Source organism: Megalopta genalis, chromosome 7 (assembly GCF_051020955.1).
Source record: "Megalopta genalis isolate 19385.01 chromosome 7, iyMegGena1_principal, whole genome shotgun sequence".
Taxonomy (NCBI): Eukaryota; Metazoa; Arthropoda; class Insecta; order Hymenoptera; family Halictidae; genus Megalopta; species Megalopta genalis.
The window spans coordinates 13,499,023-13,518,617 of record NC_135019.1 but is presented as its reverse complement, the minus strand read 5'-3'; the positions used below and the strand labels follow the sequence as shown (position 1 = coordinate 13,518,617).

Genomic DNA, 19,595 nt, shown 5'->3' with positions numbered 1-19,595 from the left:
GCGCCACGACTCGGCGAGTCTGCTGCAACGACTGCGGAGCAGTATAAATATTGATTTCCGAACGGTCATTCTATTTTCCAACCAATTTTAGAACGATATTTTCCAATGGATCGGTGCTGCGTTCGTAAAAACAGTTTATTCTCGATCGAACAGTTCATTTATAATCGCAAATACACAGAGGACAGATAATTCTTGCCGCTTTCCTTGCAAGAGCTCGTGTTAAAGACGGCGCGAATCATCTGCTTACGAAAACATCGAAACAGCACCGTTAGACATAGTGGCAAACCGCAGCACTCCAAAATTATTCGCAGATGATAATTCCGTTGATAAACCTATTGAAATATAAAAAAAGATAGGCTTAGATCATGCCTGGAGTCTTTTAATAATCTGAAGATCTTACAAAATATCTATGTATTGTTCCAGATAATATAATTTACTTTTTTCGAGATAATCAAACAAAAAATAGAAATGAAGAGAATAGAAGAAATCGATCGATGGGTTATTAAATCAAACTGCTTTTATTAACGAATTTATTGTTTATACAATTAAATTTCTGAAATATCGGTAACGAGCCACTATTTCTTTTCTATAAAAAGTTCCTGCAGTCGGTAATGCAGCGTTGCAGTCGGTAATTTGGCTCACGGCTTGAGCATTTTACCATCAGGAGTAGTGGCGCTGAACCCATTGCAAAGTGGTGCCATCATTTGGTATTTCAGGTGAGTAGAATCATTGTCAACCGTATTCGATGGTAAGTGTGTATTTAAGGGGCTGGGCGGTAGAAGACACAATTAGCGAGGAGATAACGGTAGAAGACACAATTACCGACAAAATGGGACGAAAACGGGTTTACAGGATGACTATTTTAACTATTTTAAATCAGCATTTTCTTCGATGTTTATTGGTATCATTCAAAAGAACAAGATTCAACGCAGTGCGCGAATGTCAGACTTCAAGACTATATGCAACATCGATGCCACGAGGGCAACGCCTCCTGACTCCCGTCGCAGCACTCGCACCCCTTTGGCTCGGCCGATCTCAGACGCATTCCGTAGAAACTACTCGTGGCGCATTACAGCGACGCTCGTGTGAATAGATTACTACATGACTCATCAGTGCTTTACTTTCGGAACGATGAAGCAACGATGTCGTGAACTAATGTAGAAGTATAAAAAATATAATTAAATTCCTATAAATCAATTATGAATATATATATAATAATAATAATAACATATATATATATATATATATATATATATATATATATATATATATGTTATTTAATATTTAATTAATAAATATATAATATATATTATATATATAATAAATTATATATAATAAAGCAGCAGCTGTTACAGAAATGTTAAATCAGACTTTGTTTAATATTGTTTTATATATTATTCTGTTATTACACAGCAATTTTGTTAAACATTTTTATATTTTCATGAAATTAGCATTAACCAATACTTATTTGATGTATTTTATTTATTTTATTCAACGCGAAAGGTATGTAATATGTAAAAAAATTGTATAATATTTTTTATACTTTCATCTCAATAGTGGATAACATATTATCGGTTGCCGTGACAATTGAAGGCAACTGGTCAAAGTAAAACGCCGATTTATAGGTTATCGGTCGGTAAGCGCTTGGTACAAAAAGCTGATTAGTAGGCTACCGGTCGGTAAGCGTTGAACACAAGAAGCCGATTAACAGGCTATCTTTTTCATCCCTAATGGAAAACGCCGGTGGCTCCATCTCATATTTATCAAACAACTACATATCTCTAGATAATATCATTTATATAACGAAATCTGTACAGCAGATACCGACCTGCTAAATCCTTAAAGTCACGTGACTACACTAGCCCCTCAATTTGCAATTTCGTGTGTCGATAATTAACCCCTTGGGTACATTTGACGTCTGAGCACGTCATTCACTTTTTTCCCCTAGGAGCGGATGACGTGTCTAAAACGTTATTTGAGGTTAGGCACAATTCTGTTCATTTCATTGTAGCTTGTATCAGTCATAATAGAAGAGGCAATTACAGTATTTCGGTGAACATTATTTATGATACACTGTCCCATTATGTCAAAAACAAGGAATATATTTTATGATAGTGATAGCGAAAGTGACTTTGAGAAATCTGAAGAAGAATTGTTTAGTGATCCTGAAATTGACAATTACAATGAAATACAAAGCGAAGGTGATGAAGACGATAGTGAAATAGAAAATGATGACAATTTCGAAGACGCACAAGACGTCTATCGAGCAGTGATAGTGAATCTTCTCGTGAACCAGTATCAGAGGAATGGATTTGGGAAGAAGAAGAAAATGTAGCCGATATAAAAAGTTTTTCTGAAATATCTGGAATTAATCCTTTGAGCCTGCGTAGACTAGGTGGTAATCCTACGCCTTTAGATGTTTTGAAAGAAGTCTTGAATGAAGATTTTTGGGACACTATAGTAGAAGAGACGAATAGATATGCCAGACAAGTGATAGAAAAAGAAGGTTGTGTAACAAAAAAAACCAAAGGTGTTTCCTGTAAGTTCTGATGAAATGAAAGCTTATATTGCATTATGCATCTTGATGTCGCAAATAAAGAAGCCAAAAATGCATATGTATTGGTCAAAAAGATATGCAATAAGTACTCCAATTTTTGCCAGCACTATGCCACGCGGTAGGTTTTTTGATATTTCAACCTTTCTACATTTTACGGGTAATGAAAAGGAAAATAAAGATAACAGAATAAGAAAGATTAGAAATATAGAGTAGATTACCTAAATACTAAATTTTGTTACCTTTATATTCCTGATAGTGAAGTAGCTATTCGATTGAGTTTTATTCAATTTATTGCCTCCAAAAGAGCTCGTTTTGGCATAAAATTTTATAAACTTTGCGAATCTACATTAGGTTATTGTATTCGTTTCAAAATTTATGTTGGCAAGGATAAAATCCAGGGAAGTGATATACCTGCTACTGAGAGTGTAGTCATGGAAGTGGCACAGCCTATTTTAAAAAAAAGGTTACACGTTGTATATGGATAATTTTTATTCATCACCACATTTATTTCTGACCTTACTAAAAAATGATACGAATGCTGTTGGAACTGTTTGGAAAAACAGGAAGAATATACCAAAGGTGTTTTCTTCAATGAAGTTGAAAAAAGGAGAAGTCAAAACTTTATCCAGTCACGGTTTATTGGCTTTGAAATGGAGAGATAAAAAAGACGTTCACATACTTAGCACGAAACATTCAAATGCTGATTTGATAAACACAGGCAAAAGGAGAAAAAATGAAGGTGGCGATAGCGAAAATATTATAAAACCGGCATCTGTGCTTGAGTATAATAAAGGTATAGGAGGCGTTGATAAACAAGACCAATTGCTAGCGTGCTTCCCAGTTATGAGAAAATGTGTAAAGGGTTATAAGAAAATGTTTTTTTATCTAATAGATATGGCCTTTTATAATGCTCATGTTTTATATTCTAAAATCAACTGCACAACCAAGGCAGGCATTACTTCCTTTCGTTTAGCTATTGCCGAAGAATTGCTGGAGCAATTGTCATTGCCAAATTATAAACGTCGTGGACGTCCGTCAAGTAGCGATACACCATTTCGTTTGGCAGCGAAAAATTGGGCACACTTTCCTGAGAACATTCTGTCAACTAAGTCCAAGCAACACCCTGGAAAAAGGTGCCGTGTTTGTTATAAGCATAATATTAGAAAAGAGACTACGTGGCAGTGCAAACAATGCAAAGTAGCACTGCATTTACCTACTTGCTTTGAAAAATATCACACTCTGCATAATTATTAGTAATTGGTTTTTTGTTATAGCTTGAATTTATTTCATTTAGTTTTATTTTGTTGTTATTAATTTATTTTTGTTTTGCAATTCTAATTACTTGAAGACATTTTAATACTACATATGTCACCAATATTTTAGAAATAAATAAATTCTTACGTAAAATGTACTGCTTTTACATACCACTCCAATCAACCAAAAATTATATCCGTTCCACATGCAAATATTTTCTCAAATAAATCCGTACCCAAGGGGTTAAAGATACAAGGGCTAATACTTTTTATACTATTTAATAATACTACGAAAAAAAATGTGTAGTACTTTAATTAATTTAATTTGAAAATAATAAACCTCTCTTTATTTTTGTATTTTCATAGTAACTTTTTCTTACAGTATTGTGTATAATAGTAAAATATTTTATAAAGAAATCTATAACACAGTGTTAATTAATGATAGTAACTATATTGCGTTATAACATCCAATATAGCTTCTCTTTCTTTCTTCTCCTTTATACCAATTTCAATTAAGTCTTGATCAGTTAGAGACAAGAACAACTCAAAATCTACCTATAAGAAACATAAAATAGTTAAAATGACTTATTAAAATTTAGTCTTTATTACAAATACTGTTTATACGTATATTATAATGCGAAAGTCTAACACACTTCTTGTTCAAGAAATATAGGAATATGTTGATCTAATTCATGACATTGTAATAAAATACACAGTTTTGTTTCTTCTGAATTCAAGATCATTCCTCTTGGTGGTGTTTTATAATGTGGTGGTGTTGGTGTATCTTCACCAAACACATTTTCGTCCTTTAGATCTGCAGGTACATACGGTGAACGAACTGGACTAAATTCAGGAATAAAACTAAGAGTTTTATTAAGATCCTCTTCATCATTTTGTATATTCAAGTCTGGTGGTCGAATAGACTGTAATCTTTAGAGCAGAAAAAACTGAGTGAACACAAGAAAATTGTTTGATTAACCATTATATTCTACAATATACCTCTGCAATGGTCGTTCTGGTAAACATTTATCAAGATTTGAGTGCTGTGTTAATTCTTCATTTTCCTTTTCAATTAATGCTTCACACTTGTTTATTATACTGATATTGACTTTGTTGCTATCATTATTTTTAGTGAAATAGATATTTGGAGATACTGGTAGGCTTTCATCCAAAGTACAAGTCAGTCTTGGTGAGATTATACTACATGAAGTAGGATCCGAATGCTTTGCTACTAAATTCAATTTAGAAGGCTTCATTTTTAAACGCTGGTTAGAATCTATTATTATATTACTGTTAAAATCATCGTTTTTCTTTTCTGAAGAATGTGATGTAACTTTATATTTCACAAAGGAATTTAGGGATGACGCTATATTATCATCTTCATTTTCTTTCTTATATTCCTTTTGAATATTAATTTGATCTGAATCACTTTCTAATTCTATAGGTATGTTATCTGAAATATCATTCCAATAATCTTCTACATCAACACTTTCTGCTAAATTTCGAATTTCTGGTACTGTTGACAGTTTCATCATGACGTGCGTATATTCATCTATAAGAAAGGATAAAAAATGTTATTACAAAGATATCTATGAACAATACTATACATATATTTTCCTTAAAGAAGTATACAGATGTTACTCACTGATTTTAGAAATTTCAAATCCTAAACTTAACAATTGAAAAAATAAATCTTTATCATTTCTCATAGCAGCTACACAAAGCGGTGTGATATCATCGTGCATACAATTCTGTAATGCAGACGGACATGCTTCGTATACAGTTTGAAACATATCCTTATCAATTGCAGCTGCTAATCCAAGGACAGACATACCTATAAAATATTTTAAGATAGAAATGAGCCGTTTATTTTGAAAGTGGCATAAGTCACTTTGTTTTTAAGTCGATATATTTAAGGGTTTGCGTTTTAACACATTTAAACATATGGATGCTAACTTTCAAGAAGATTTACTTGTATTTGTTATCTCAGGATACTGATATTTTTCTCAGTATAAATAATTTCGTATAAACATTAAAAAATCACCACTTTTCATTACGGTAAAGTGACTTATGCCACTTTCAAAATAAACGGCTCGAATAAAAATAAATTGATTCTTTTTAAAAACTTTACAGCCTTAATTTGTAGAACTAAAAGATAAATAAATATACTCACCAAGATAAGTTGATTCATTTACGTTAGCATTTTTCTGTAAAAGATATTTGACTGTTTTAACATCTCTATTTCGAATTGCTATCATTAATGGTGTCCATCCGAATCTATTTTTTCTATCAATCATACTGCAAGAGGTTTCTTTCTGTAAAATTTCTTTCGTAATGTTATGACAGTCGTTTGCTGCACTGATATGTAACAAATTGTCTCCATAACAATTCACAGTATTTAATGTATAATCTAGCAGTAACAAAAATGAATATATAATGTGAAATTTATTTTTGCTATACATTGGTAAGTGATTTAAATACCTTGTTCTTCCAATACTTTTACAATTTCTGCTTCTACAATCTCTTTTATGTTAGAATTTGCTGATAGTTTCGTGTTATCTTTGCAAAACATTGTTATTATTACTAGAATAACAATGATTTTTCCTAAAACAGTCGTAATTAACCTTCTGTAATATAATTTCTCTGTGAAATTACATACATGTTTTTCACCATCAGAATGAGATAACGAAAGTGACCTCAAAATACATTGCTTTTTTCGACTACTGTTTGTAAACTTCTCCTTCTATATTAATTTCTTATTAGGATGTTTGCACATAGGCTGAGGAAGAAGTGGGAACAGTTTAAAAAACAAATATGCATAGCGATATTTAAGAAATACATATTTGTTCATTTACTAGATTGCATTTTCATTTGTATTTAATATCATCATAACACAGGCACTTGGCATCATCTGAAATAATCTGACATTTGAGAGTCCACGGTCCAGGTGAAACAAATAAACAGTAATATCTCACCTTAGTGAGGAATTCTGCTTTGCCATAGCAAGTATTTTTATCCCTACCATTTTACTGCGCATTCAGGTTCGCGCAGTTGCTTTAGAAAGAAAAGAACGTGAAATGATCGAGAGAAACAGAATGAAACCAGCAGGTTTTATGTGTGAGTGTCCACACGGATGAGAAACGTAGGCCGACTCGCTTTATCGTGCTTGCGTTCTCACTCTTTTCGCGCATCCATATGCCTGGTGCTCCATCTGAAACATGAGGCGCGATATTCGACTTGCATTTTTCGCCCTATGGGATTCTCGACCACACAGTCCACAGTATTTGCGAACGTCTTGAAACGACGATCATATCTATTGGATTGGCAACTAGTAATTGCCGATTTGATCAATGAAATAAAAATTTTTTTTACTTGGAATGAAGTTTATTCTGTAATGTATTTTCCATTTTGTTCGATGACCTTTCGCCATCTCTCTGACAACTTGAAAATTCCACGCTCGTCCACACATGAACGTGATCTACAGAAGGATTGATTTCGAATGTAAAACTGTGAATATGATCTACGAAAGAATTAATTTTGAGTGCAATGAAATGTTTCTCGAATTATTATTATCACTGGACTGCGGATTTAATGAATTTATAATAAAAATGAATAATTCAAATTTAAAACAATGAAGCTATTGAAAGAATTTATGGACGTCTACGTATTATTAGTTTAAACCTCGCGCCACCTCCACTCTGCGCAGAACGTTACTGCGTCTTTAGTGGCCCGTACCTCGGTCCTGTTGAACCTTGCGATGACGGCGAAGCAACTCAGCCGAGAAGGCCCCCACCACCATCCCATCCCGTGCAGAACGTTACTGCGCTTTTAGTGGTCCGTATCTCGGTCGTGTTGAACCTTATGATGACGGCGTAAACTAAAAACCAGTAGCTACGCGAATGTAACTTACGGGTTTTCAGAAATTTCAATAATTGTAATATACTTAATAAATAATTCTTAACTTTAATTCTATAAAACTCTGAGTTTGAGAATTTTTTTGTAGGTAATTGCTAGGATATGGATAGATATGGATGCAAGTTTCATCTTCGTTTTTCAAATTTTTAACAGTAAAAATCGTATAAAATTGCGAAATTATTTGTTGCTTTCGAAACTCTTTCTCGTACAGTAGAATATTGATGTTGTATTGTATATTATAGAATATACAGTAGAATATTGATCGTCTCAGTTAAAAAGTAGTGGGATGGCTGAATTAAACAAATTTTGTTGATTCATAAAGTAGAAACCATTAGCTAAAATGTAGCTTACGGATTTTCGAAAATTTTAATAATTGTAGAAATGATCGTCGTTTCAAAACGTTCGTAAATACGCTATATGGTCTATGTGGTCGAAAATCCTATGGGGCGAAAAGTGTAAGTCGAATATCGCGCCACGTGTTTCAGATGGAGCACCAGGCATATGGATGCGCGAAAAGAGTGAAAGCGCATGCGCGATAAAGTAAGACAAGCTTCATTGGTCGTCGGTGCGACTTGTTTTGCTTGCGGTGCTGATATCTCTCCTGTTCACTCATCGCTTCCTCTCTTTGTCTAAAACCGTGAGGGCTGCACTGTTTAGCTGCGAAACATCAACCAATCAGATTTCTCTACCTGCTTCATGCTATTAAGCTGGTTGCCCCCGTTTCGCTCACTAAGGTGAGGTACTACTGAATATGGAAAATGCAAATGAAAGACAACCGGTGTCTCCATTCCCCACCACCTTGCTCTAGAAAACGATGGTGGCGGTTTACAGCGAGGTAAATAGGCACTCCGCCGCGCTATCTTCTCCACGAACGTGCTATAGCTATCGTATTTTTGCCCTGTGGGAGAAATAGGTGTTTGAAAGGCACCATAAGGACAGTGTCTACGCTTGGCTTATGGGTGAGAGAGGGTAATGGGTCAAGCCGCAGCTTGATCCGCTAGCGAGGGTCGATATAGAAATCTTTTCTGCTCTGATTGGCTGACGATTCATGAGCAAGGGAGTAAGAAAAGCGTGCAAAAGTAGGTCCCATTACTGTACCAAAACCGTAAGGGGAATCTTAGACTGTTCGTCATCTTTACGTAGTGCCCTAGTGCTGCTATCTGTTTCTTAACTGGGATCTTGAAACTTGAATTGGGCAATCCAATATAGTGTTGCTATACACAAGCAACTTACAAGGATTTAGCGTTAGTCGTTTTAATGCTCCAGCATCGCAATGAACAGTTCGGGAGTGGTCAATTGTGTTTTCAAAAAGTTCAATCTATGTTTGAACGATATCCACAATACCAAATGTTACGTTATTGTAAAATTATTATTGTTATTTATTATTATATGATAAATGATAACAATAGCAATATATTAGTAATAACAATAAGGAGAATAACAAGAACGAAAAGAAATCTGATTAAATGTACAATGATACCTAAATTTCTGCAAGACTCTTTGGCCGCAGCAATTCTACTAGCGAGAATAGGAGTAGAAATTTCTTTTCTCTGATTGGCTAACGGTTCAATGCTAGGACAGGATTCACTAATTGTATGCGCAGTAAAATAGTAGGGATACAAGCGCTTTCTTAGAGAGATAGAGAGAGAGAGAACAAATATATACCTACTTCTGATGATGTTTACATTTCGATGAACATAAAAAGGGATGTTTGTTTACATTTCGGTACACGCTGAAGAAATTTTTTCGCTTCTTTGTCAGTACACGAGTATGTTGTGCGGTAAACGTTGTAAACCTATATGTAGTATAAAAATGTTCGATTCGAACAATAATTTTAATGTAATATCTACTACTCATGTATATAATAATAATATGAACAAGGTGTAATTCCGAAATGTAAACATCATCAAAAGTGTAGATTCGTACTACTAACAAAGTATCTACAGTCAATATTGCCTATAGTTATAATAAAATTTTTAAGTGAAATATTGCAAGAACGGAAGCTTACTTTGACGAACGGTTTGAACATTTATTATACTACATATATATATATATATTAAAAATTATACCCAGTCTTATCCTAATAGCGATTTCCACGCCGTTGTATTTTCAGGTCTCTCCTTATCAGATATCACACACCGCACTCCCTAATATGTGTATACATATATTTTATACGTGTGTCGGTTTTCTTAGTACTCCAATTTAACGATAGAGTGCGACACTGAGGCACCACACCACGATGGCGAATACATACATACTCTTGATTCCCCTTTCGTCTTTGGTACCATCTTACCGTAACTAGGCACTGTCTTTATGGTTCGTGTTGGAAGGGGAATCTGGCGCGTGAGGGGCCCCTCCTTTATCTCCCGTTTGTCTTCCGTGGACATGCCTGTTTCACATATCAATGTTGTTAGAAAGTTAGAGCAATTCAAAATCTCAAACTCGATTTCTCTAAAATCATGATTTTTAAGTTGTATCGTTTTAGCTACAAATGAACCGTATATGTATTAAGAATTAATATTGCGTTGAAAATATGGACAATATTAAACTTCATTCGGTATTTACATAATTTCCGCGAAAACTGTATGTATGCACTTGATTTTACGAAACTTTTTTAGGCACAGTATGGTGGCAGCACAGTCTCGTAAAATGTGACGTGCATGATAATTTCTGACAGCATTTGAATTTCATTTTACATATCGTGTATCTATTTGCCTCTGAAAGTAAATTACTTTGTGAAATTGTGTAAGTACAGTTATCAGAAGTATTGCTGCAACACGTGAACAACGAATTTAGTGTGACTGTTGTAATTTAAAGTATAATTTACGGCAATAACTTGTAACCCAATGTAAGTAATTTTACATTAAGTACTAATTTTCTGTAGCTTTCTCGATTTAGCTTTGCCTTTTATTTCTGTACGTGTATTCCGATTTATCGTTATATTATAGATTTCTTTACGATATTTTTGTTATTTCCATCACGGCAGAAGCTTCTGTTAGGTTAACATTCAGACGACGCCGAGATCATATTTTTTGGGGTGGGGGCAGTAATTAAGAGAATGTGGATAGGGAACACGAGTATATGTATATCGTCACCGTTAGCGGATAATTTTTCCGAATTTCAATTCATTCGATTCGTACACGCTGTCGCCTACAAAAATTTATGTATGTTAAATGCCTCTGAATTTTTTTGTGTAACAATATATATCACTGATTTTTCTTGCAACAATACAATATGGAATATTGATAAGCTAAGGATGTACAGTTAGAGATTTTTTTCCATTATTCAAAGGCTTTAATCAACTAACTTATAACTTACTGTTTAGAATGGGAAGCAGCAGCCAGTTATATAGTCTCTCTTGGGGAGAATTCAATTCGTCGTTGGCTTCTGCAGTGCAGCTATTAAGAGGTCACGGCGATTTGGTGGATGTTACTTTGGCTGCTGGTGGACGTAGTTTTCCTGCACACAAAATAGTTCTCTGTGCAGCTAGTCCTTTTCTGCTAGATTTATTAAAGGTTTTATTTTAACTGCGATTATTTTTATATACATATATATTAATACATTGGCAATCGTTATAAACAATGTGCGCAACCTTTCTTCTAAATATTGGCACAACATAGTTTTTTATTTTCCATGGTCGGCAAAGTGTTAATTCAATTATTTATCATTTCTCAATAATTGTATTACGATTGGAAACTTATAATTCAATAATTGTTTCTATTTTATGTAATTAGAGCACACCGTGTCAGCATCCAGTGGTTATGCTAGCTGGTATAGGTGCAGACGATTTAGAATCTTTATTGGAGTTTGTATATCGAGGCGAAGTAAGCGTAGAACCGTCTCAATTGCCGTCGCTACTGCAAGCTGCTCATTGTCTTTGTATTCATGGACTAACGCCGCCTACTATATTAACCGAAGTATGTTTTGCAAATTAAATAAATAAAAGTCGTATCTTTATGTTTCAGCGTTATCTCGTAAAATATTGATATATATTTGAAGCTAATGAATTATGTTTGTACAGAATGGGGAGGAGGTACCCGTATCTGCAATACCGACACCAAACGAAACTTCATCAAAAGAAACCTCCAGTCCTTATTTTCCATTAAAACGAAGAAAGAAAAGGAGAAAGTCTTCCTCGTCTTCCGGAAAATGGCCACGTACTGGGAGCAACGTTGATAACGAAAATAAGCATATAGGTGACCATAAGGACGTCGACAATACCGAACATGGTGATGACACAGGTAAGAAATATTTAAAGTCCTATCCATTCTCTCCGTAAAGGAGAAGGTTTTTAGAAGAAAAATGATAAGGGAAGTACCATCCTTTGTAGATCTATAGACAAAGTAATTACAGGTTTAAGTAAGTAACACATGTTCTGTTGTAATTTAATATGAAACATTTATCGCAATAAACGGCAACGTCTTTCTGTTAGCATTTTTCACGAACGTTTTGTGTTTATTGATTTTCGAATTGCATAGATGTTCGAACGGAAAGGAAAAAATAGATATTCGAAAGGAAAAATTGGAATAATTATTTTTAACTCGAATGGAAGTTTCAACGTTGATAAATGTGTTTTGTGTCCGATATATATTATTTTAGTGTGCGACCGAGCATAAAATTAGTGTACGTATATGTATACATATACATATATATTATCTATGGATTTGGGTTGTAAGATAAGGAAGGTTTCAGTGTTTTGATATTCGAAAACGGACACAAGCACAACCATCGATCGGGTTGAACTGCGGCAAATCGATGCACACCAGGATAATGCTATTCGGATAGAAGATAGAAGTTAGAAGTTAGAAATACCGTTCAAAGAGAATACTATCAGTTCAGCCCTGCAATGGTAATGCTGTGTTTGTGTCTGTTAGCAGCCAGCGATCGATTGGAATATTCGAATCATCGGAGTTGTCATTCGCCTCGTGCTCAAGAAGCGCAACCAATCTCGATGTCGACAGAAAATTCTCAAGCAGGACCACATCAGGATCAAATGTCGGATAACGAGTCGCATCTGCACACTTTAATGCCGATGCAGCCGTACTCTCCGCTGCATATACCGCAATTTCCCGGGCCTCTCGGTATGGCTTTTCCCCCTGGAATACCACTGCCGTTGGTTAGCCAGGGCTCAACAGCTGGAACGGCGTCCTGCGGGCTAACTGGGAACATGAATTTGTCGAAAATACGCGGTGCATCCGATTGTCCAGGCGTTTGTCCACTGTGTGGTGCCACGTTACGGCAAGCGAGAAATCTTCGGAGACACCTGTTATCCTCTTGCAAATATCGGTTTAGTAGTAATTCAGTTCAGAGTTCCCCAGCCGACGCGATGATGATCGAAATAAAGCCCGAGGTCGAGCTGCCCGGTTACAATGAGCAATCGATGACCTATGGGACCGACAGCGGCAGTAGTACCTGTGAGCAAATCGTTTGCAAGCCCAGTCCACTTCCTTCCCCGACCTCGCAAGGGCCGAACGTTGTCTCACCTCAAAGCAACGTTTCTTCGCCAACTATTGCCAGATGAATCGACAGACTATCCAACCGTTTCAACTGGATAAATTCAATGCGAACAGAATTGTTCATTGGTTCTGTTACTGTGATTCGGGGTCTACCTTACCTTTAACTTACCTTTTTTTTTCAGTGATCCTCAGTGTCACTCTTGTTTCGCACTGATATACTACGGTGAGAGGGGTAATACCGACGCTGGGAAAAATATAAAGTACATTTCAGTGAATCTTAAATTAAGGTTGTGACTGACTCGGGGGTCGGATCATTTCTCTATAGGAAGAAATTTTCATTCGAACAAAATGAAAGTAGGAAATACTGATGAGAACTCCGGATAGAATGCAATGAATTTCACAACGCAGCGTCATGTAACGATTACATTTTCGTAATGCAACGAGCATTATGGTTTTATTTCTGTTACTTTTACTATGTTTCAGAATCTGTTTATACGATAATAAAACAAGTTAAAATTGTTTATCAGCTCATTGTAATCTCACTGGTATCACTGTGTTCGTTCCTTTATTCGTATCCTTAGAGTTTCGTTAATTTTAGTTTATATGTATTATTATGTAGCGTATATTCGATGGGGACATTTGTATCTCTGCACGTGTACAGCTTAATGTACGATAATTTAGAAAGTAGTTGACTCGTACGATATAACAATATAAAGCTGAAACGAAAGTATATTTACAAGCCGGTAACATTTTATAATCGATCATTTTTTCGATGAAAGTTTCTTTCTACGGAAAAGCAATAACATAGAAACATCAATTGAATTTCCACAGACAAGTTCTAGACTCGATTAGATTTCTATGGATTGTGTTCTACGGATATCTGCGTTATCATTTTTTTTTATCGGTAACTTCATTTAAGCAAGTGCAATCATTCTTTCTGTATCATTCGAATGTACTTACGCGAATCAATAATATTCAAATATTAGCTTGAATTGCGCGTCGAAAGAGATGGAATCGACTGAATATTATTTTAAACGGTCTGCTAGCACGAATTCTTTGTTACATTACTCGTATAGTTTATTTTATATTTTATTTTCATCTCGATCATTTCTTTTTCTATCAAGATTTTTCTACGAACCCAGAAACATTTCGTGTGGAACAGTTATAAACAAATCTTCCAGGTTAGCGAGTAAGAATTAGAGTATTATAGGGGATAACAGGAATAGCGTTCGATAACAAAGTTATGCATAGTGACAGCGATGGTACAGGTATCTGCAAAGTACTTGGACGGTTTTTATACCTTTCGAATATTCGTTTATGCGATGATTCCCTTACGGATCGAATCTATGTCATCTTTGAATAATGCACGTGCGGATAGAATTCGGATGCCTATCCATTATTCGTTCATATATATATCATTGTTTGTCAGCATCGTTGAAGTTTTTATCGTCGTCGACATCGTAAACCGTTTTAATAAATTCTTTTACTGGTGGAAAAGTCAAGTTCCTAGATACATAATTTATTCGTTTCGTAATTATCGATACACGGACTGACGTTTCGTTTCACAAACAATCGTGTATATCGAAATGCGTGTTTTGCGTTGACGTACCTAATCGACGTTAGGTAACGGAGTTTCTCAAGGGGATAGTAAAGATTTATTTTCATCTAAAGCATTACTATTCTTGGAAATAAAAATCATTATATACAACACATTTTGACGATCGATCATTTTTTAAACAACGTCGACCACCAAGACGGGGTCACAGGAGACACACGTTCCTGTGACTCTTCTCATGTTCTCAAGGGGTTACATATGCTTAGCTTCATTTTTCGACACGACATAGAATTATGCGAGCAATATGTTTAACTCAGTTCATTTGTGTACATAGATGTATGGTGTACAATGTAAAATACGTAGCCCCTCGAGCCAGTTTCGTTTTCACGGAATTAATTCTAGGAGATGGATTGTCCAAGGCAAGAAGCATGTCCGATCAGCCAGCGTCTTGTCCACTGTGCGGCGCGATTTTACGTCAATCACGAAATCTGCGAAGACATTTAGAGCTTCTGCACTTTGGATTTGGTAGCAACGGTAAATCCGGTGTACACTCCAGGCATCGAAGGACCGACAGAACAAACGATCTTGTACGATCCACGTTAGCCTTTATTTGTCCGCCGCACATCGCGAGGACCGATCATTCAAGAACTATTGAGAATACCGACTTCCCGACGTCTCTTTCCATTGCTTCGACTCTCGCCTCCAGCATTTCAGGTGAAAAAAAAAATATAGCTTAAGCTACGAAAACACGGAACGATTGATACAATAATACTACGAGAATCGTTAAAATTGATATTCGACGACATCGTACCGAACTAGTCTACTTCGGTACCCGTTCCATTCGAGACGAACGATTCTCAGGATTCTCTGCGCAAAGATGGCCCAAAATTCCATTGAAGAAAAATCAAGGAACAACAATCGGCAGATCACAAACTCTGTGACGGTATATCAAATGATACTGTATCAATCTTCCTCTATATGTACATGTATGTATACGTATTTCTTGCACGATGCTTTTTATTTCAAAATCACACTTTTATTTCAAAATGTTTATTTACGAGAAAAAAGATCGTCTGATTACAGAATTCTACGATTTTCTATTTCTTTTAGTTTCACTCCCCTACATTGTGACACTCGGTGAGGTAATGATTATATGAAAATGTTAATGATTTCATTTTATTCTCAGACATAATTATGTTTCGTCATTTTGGAAATATTGTTGTACGTTCTTGACTAAAAGATGAATAATTATGAGCTTCGTGTGTTACAGTACGCTGCAGAATCTGGCAAGGGGAAAGATATTGTACCTGGACAGACCAATTTTGATGAAATTTTTGTGAGAGATTGTTCTTGAAAAAATATTTGATATGTACATTTTTATCGGTCATTATCCACGCTGAAAACATCTCTTAAGTATAATATCTTTTTACCTCTAACTTTAAGGGTTTAATTATCACCCTTATAACATGGATGATGGCCGATAAAAAGAATATGTGTAAAATGTTTTTTCGAAATCTACCTCTCACAGAAATTTCATCAAAATCGGTGTTAAATGTTGAATTATACACTGCATTTCATGTTAAATCATATTTAAAGATTTCGTATATATTTGTAGAAGTAACGCATCCAACTGAGATGAAGTTAATTAAATTGAAGAAAATCGAAGGAAATGAAGTTAATTAAATTGCTTCAACTTTAACGTGCAAATGTGGAACTGGTTCCTGTCGTTCGATGTACTTTCAAATTTTACACAAATCACTTTCTCACTAAAGTGTTACAATTTGCAGGGTTAAGACCAAAGAATCTAAAAAAAAAAATGCTTCACCTCTGAAGCTAAGAACCACTCTAATGTATATTCAAGATACACGGAAAACATTTCAGGCTAATGATTTTCTTTTGCTAGAGTTCCGTATATACGATTATACAGGGTGTTCTCTTAATTTTTGCACACAGTTTTTAATCTGACAAAAAAATGTTTCTAACATAAGTTTCTCGGTTTCACATCGGCCACGCGATAAGATATTGAATTAAAAAAACATTGTTATTATTTCAATAAAAAATCGAGCTCACCTTCATCTTTTTAAATAGCATTGCATATTCTCTTTACTTCATATTACTGTAATTCGTGTCAAGACGAATTTAACGATCTGCTATAACATGACCTTCGGATGCATTGAACTAAAGTTACGATTAAAAGTGTATTACAGAGAGCGAAGTTCTGCGTTGCACAATTTCAGTTTGTGATCATAGATTGTAACATAATTACGTCACAAGTTAAATTCATTTAATTTACGTATATAGTCTGTGCTCACAAATATTTTTCTGAATCATTGTTATGTCTATTATTCTGAGTTACAACGAACTGCATTAATTAGACTCTCAAGGTTCGTCGTAACAGCCGACCCGATATCTTTCTTTTCCTTGAATTTCTGTAACGATAATTGCTTGTAATAATCTTATCAATTTAGCGATAGACGTATCTTAAAATAAAGCAATTTGCGTCTTTGATCGTTTCTGTTGATTCATTTGAATGAATTCTGTTGATTCAAATTTCACAGTTCAATGCCATCCGAAGGTCATGTTATAGAAGATCGTCGATTTCATCTTGACACGAATTCAATAATACGATCGTAAAGAACGCATACAACAATACCGTTTAAGAAAATGGAACTGATCACGATCTTCTATTGGAAAAATATCTTTTTGAATTCAATATCTTATTATGTAGCCGACAGGAAACCGATAAACGTTTGCTGGAGACATTTTTTTGTCAGATTAACAGAAGCGAAATGTGTGCAGAAGTTAAGGAAACACCTGGTATACAATAGTCGGTAAAGTTGATATTTTTTCGTTCTCGATCCTGCGATCGCCTCCTGGCCGAACGCTCGAGAGTCGCGCAATTAAAGTGTCCTTAATGTGTTTGTGCTCAGCAGGTTTGGCGGCACCGAGCTCGAATTCGGTCGCAACCGGAGATCAAGGCGCGAGTTCTGCGCTACTTCCAGCCCCAGGCTCGTCTGCCACTTCTACGGCTTCAGTTAATAGCGGGATATACGCGTATCCATCGGACAATAATGTCAATATGTTGAATTGTGTGTCACCTTCGCAATCGTCTCTGCCACCGTCGTCTCTTTCTTCTCCGCACGACGTGCTCCGATACGGCGAGATCTTGAGGGCCGGCATTGCGTACCACGATTTCTCGAGATAGTGTGCCAAATAAATACAGGACACAGCAAATCGGTGTTACTTCACCTTCTTCGCCGATTTCCTCGTTTCAGCATAACGCTGCATCGATGTTAACGAAAAATGAGGATTTCTCGTCAGCAGATCGAACATTATTTTAAGAAACCATTGTGGTTTCGTTCACGTAGCTGGAGCTTGATTGTTTGATGTCGATGTAGACCATTATTACATTAGAAATAGGTAGCTGAGAATCTCTTTAATGATTAACCATTCGGTCGGTCTTTCTTGAAACTATACAGTAAAATCAATGGTCACGTGTTATGTGTGGAAACTGGAAGAGCAATTCCTTAAGAGCATATTCTAGTGTCAACGTTTGAGAAGAATACTTATTTATAGTATTCTAACTTAGAAGAAATAATTATAAACAAATACAGATTATTAACGAAATATTCAAAATATTATTTTATATTCATATAAATATTATTATATCTTATTATTAATACTTATTTATAGTATTCTAACTTAGAAGAAATAATTATAAACAAATACAAATTATTAACGAAATATTCAAAATATTATTTTATATTTATATAAATATTATTATACGTCTTATATTTTATTATTTTATTATTTATTTATTTGTGATCCTTTTAACGTAGTGGGAATACTTTTAAACATTAAAAAGTAAATATTATTATTATTTGCATTGTACGAAGGCTATATAATTATTAAAAAACGTGTGAAAGACGCTGAAAACAATCAGAAACAAATTGAAGATGATGAAGAGCTATTTGAAATTATTGTAAAGTATTAAAAATTATTGGAAGCTATTGCAAAGTATTATAAATTATTGAGGATAGTAAAAGAAACTAGAAACACTTGAAAACTACTCAAAACAATTTTATACTTTGGTTATGGCTCATTTAATAAATCATAGCCTTATATAATAGTATATCTCATTCAATGTATCTTTTTTTTTGTCTATACATCGCAGTACACACACACACACACACACACGCACGCACGCACGCACACACACACACACACACACACACACACAATAATGTAGAAGCCGTATTGGTATATCTTGGCTGCTATTTTTTCGCATTGTTAATGAAAACATTCCATTGTTAATGGAAGCCTAACAAGTTCATGAAAATTCTACAAATCAGAACTATCGAAATAAATAATAGGTCATTTTCAAACTTGAATAATTCTGAGCAAACAAAGAATAAAAAAAGTCTAAAAAGTGTCTGTAGAGAAAAAATGAACATAGCATCTTCGTTGCATATAAATGATCCTAACAACCGAGCGATATATCAAAAACGGGTGACGAGAAAAATGAGCACTACAAAAGCCTTCACTTTCAATGCAGAACATGGTACATTAGTACATAAATAATAAAAGACTATATTGGTATATTGTTTTTCTTATATTTTGGCCAGCTTTTTGATGCTAATACTCCACTGTGCAGCGTCCATAATATTTCAAAAAAGCGGCTTAAAATTTAGTATGTACCTTCAGTGCGTGTATAGCCACAGCCTGAAATAGAATTATCTCAAAATCTTTTTTCTAAGTATTCTTTCTTAAGCCTTTTCGAATGTTGATAAAATATGAAATGATCGACGCTTAAACTTCGAAGTGCCGCTGTTTTGTTAAATATCAACTTTTTCTTTCGT

The 19,595-nt window shown here is 34.9% G+C and overlaps 2 protein-coding genes across 9 annotated transcripts; one reads left to right on the top strand and one right to left on the bottom strand.

Moving 5' to 3' along the window:
* Positions 1-4,129: 4,129 nt before the first annotated feature.
* LOC117221625 (uncharacterized) lies at positions 4,130-9,878 on the bottom strand. Of its 4 annotated transcripts, none has more exons than XM_076523891.1 (7): positions 9,795-9,878; positions 6,292-6,414; positions 5,984-6,220; positions 5,456-5,644; positions 4,810-5,362; positions 4,464-4,740; positions 4,130-4,365 (listed from the first exon to the last, which is right to left on the bottom strand). In XM_076523891.1, the coding sequence occupies exons 2-7, from the start codon at positions 6,380-6,382 to the stop codon at positions 4,246-4,248; spliced, it is 1,467 nt and encodes a 488-aa protein (XP_076380006.1). In that variant the 5' UTR covers positions 6,383-6,414; positions 9,795-9,878; the 3' UTR covers positions 4,130-4,245. The 4 variants fall into 4 exon arrangements, with proteins under 4 accessions (XP_076380006.1, XP_076380004.1, XP_076380003.1 ...); XM_076523889.1 differs by lacking the exon at positions 9,795-9,878 and adding an exon at positions 6,786-6,874 and having other exon boundaries at positions 6,292-6,721; XM_076523888.1 differs by lacking the exon at positions 9,795-9,878 and adding an exon at positions 6,470-6,853.
* A 171-nt stretch (positions 9,879-10,049) lies between these two features.
* On the top strand, positions 10,050-18,480 carry LOC117221623 (uncharacterized). 5 transcript variants are annotated; one of them, XM_033472722.2, is made up of 6 exons: positions 10,050-10,573; positions 11,051-11,240; positions 11,460-11,642; positions 11,747-11,966; positions 15,139-15,450; positions 17,670-18,480. In XM_033472722.2, exons 2-6 carry the CDS (start codon positions 11,052-11,054, stop codon positions 17,939-17,941), a joined length of 1,176 nt encoding a protein of 391 aa, XP_033328613.2. In that variant the 5' UTR covers positions 10,050-10,573; position 11,051; the 3' UTR covers positions 17,942-18,480. The 5 variants fall into 5 exon arrangements, with proteins under 5 accessions (XP_033328613.2, XP_076380007.1, XP_033328612.1 ...); XM_076523892.1 differs by having other exon boundaries at positions 17,667-18,480; XM_033472721.2 differs by lacking the exons at positions 15,139-15,450; positions 17,670-18,480 and adding an exon at positions 12,603-14,893 and having other exon boundaries at positions 10,113-10,573.
* Positions 18,481-19,595: the final 1,115 nt, after the last annotated feature.

Bases quoted from the DNA above. Each gene is read 5' to 3' on its own strand.
- LOC117221623 (XM_033472718.2), top strand. From the start codon at position 11,052: ATGGGAAGCAGCAGCCAGTTATATAGTCTCTCTTGGGGAGAATTCAAT. The intron at 11,241-11,459 runs GTTTTATTTTAA...TTATGTAATTAG, and splicing joins TTCTGCTAGATTTATTAAAG to AGCACACCGTGTCAGCATCC. The intron at 11,967-12,599 runs GTAAGAAATATT...TGTGTCTGTTAG, and splicing joins CGAACATGGTGATGACACAG to CAGCCAGCGATCGATTGGAA.
- LOC117221625 (XM_076523891.1), bottom strand. From the start codon at position 6,382: ATGTTTTGCAAAGATAACACGAAACTATCAGCAAATTCTAACATAAAA. The intron at 4,741-4,809 runs GTATATTGTAGA...TCTGCTCTAAAG, and splicing joins CCAGAACGACCATTGCAGAG to ATTACAGTCTATTCGACCAC. The intron at 4,366-4,463 runs GTGTGTTAGACT...TGTTTCTTATAG, and splicing joins CTATATTTCTTGAACAAGAA to GTAGATTTTGAGTTGTTCTT.